Raw genomic sequence first — 512 nt, forward strand, 5'->3', positions numbered from 1 at the left:
TCTGTTTAGGGTGCTCTTTCTATGGTTACTCCGGAGTGGGCTGCTGCTTTTGCTTCACCGCCTGCTGCAATGGCTCTAGCAATGATAGCTGCAGGGGCAGCTGGCTGGGAAGCCCCGCCACCTCCTACAGCTTCACATTTTAGGCGAGACTCTTCTATGCTTGAGCGTAAGACTGCCAAACTTCAGACCTTTTCAAGCTTCCAGAAACCACTGGAGCCTCCAAACAACAATGCACCACCTCGACCAAGGGATAAAGCTGCTGCAAAAGCGGCAGCTTTGGCAGCTGCACGAGATCTTGAACGGAATGCAAAGATTGGTTCAGGAAGAGGTCTGAGTGCTGTTGCAATGGCTACTTCTGCGCAGCGGAGGAATATCGGTGACATGGAGCGTTTACAGAGATGGAACACTTCCGAAGCTATGGGAGTGGCATGGATGGAATGTCTCCAACCAATGGATACAAAATCAGTTTATGGAAAAGATTTCAATGCTTTGTCGTACAAATTTATTGCTGT

The 512-nt window shown here is 49.2% G+C and overlaps 1 protein-coding gene across 1 annotated transcript; it reads left to right on the forward strand.

The window, feature by feature from the left end:
* Positions 1 to 9: 9 nt before the first annotated feature.
* Positions 10 to 507, forward strand: LOC109131844 (BEACH domain-containing protein C2-like; the record flags this gene model as incomplete). Its single annotated transcript, XM_019243024.1, has 1 exon — positions 10 to 507. A coding segment is annotated over one exon (498 nt), but the record flags the coding sequence as incomplete, so codon positions are not given.
* Positions 508 to 512: the final 5 nt, after the last annotated feature.

Source organism: Camelina sativa, unplaced genomic scaffold, assembly GCF_000633955.1.
Source record: "Camelina sativa cultivar DH55 unplaced genomic scaffold, Cs unpScaffold06306, whole genome shotgun sequence".
NCBI classification, from domain to species: domain Eukaryota; kingdom Viridiplantae; phylum Streptophyta; class Magnoliopsida; order Brassicales; family Brassicaceae; genus Camelina; species Camelina sativa.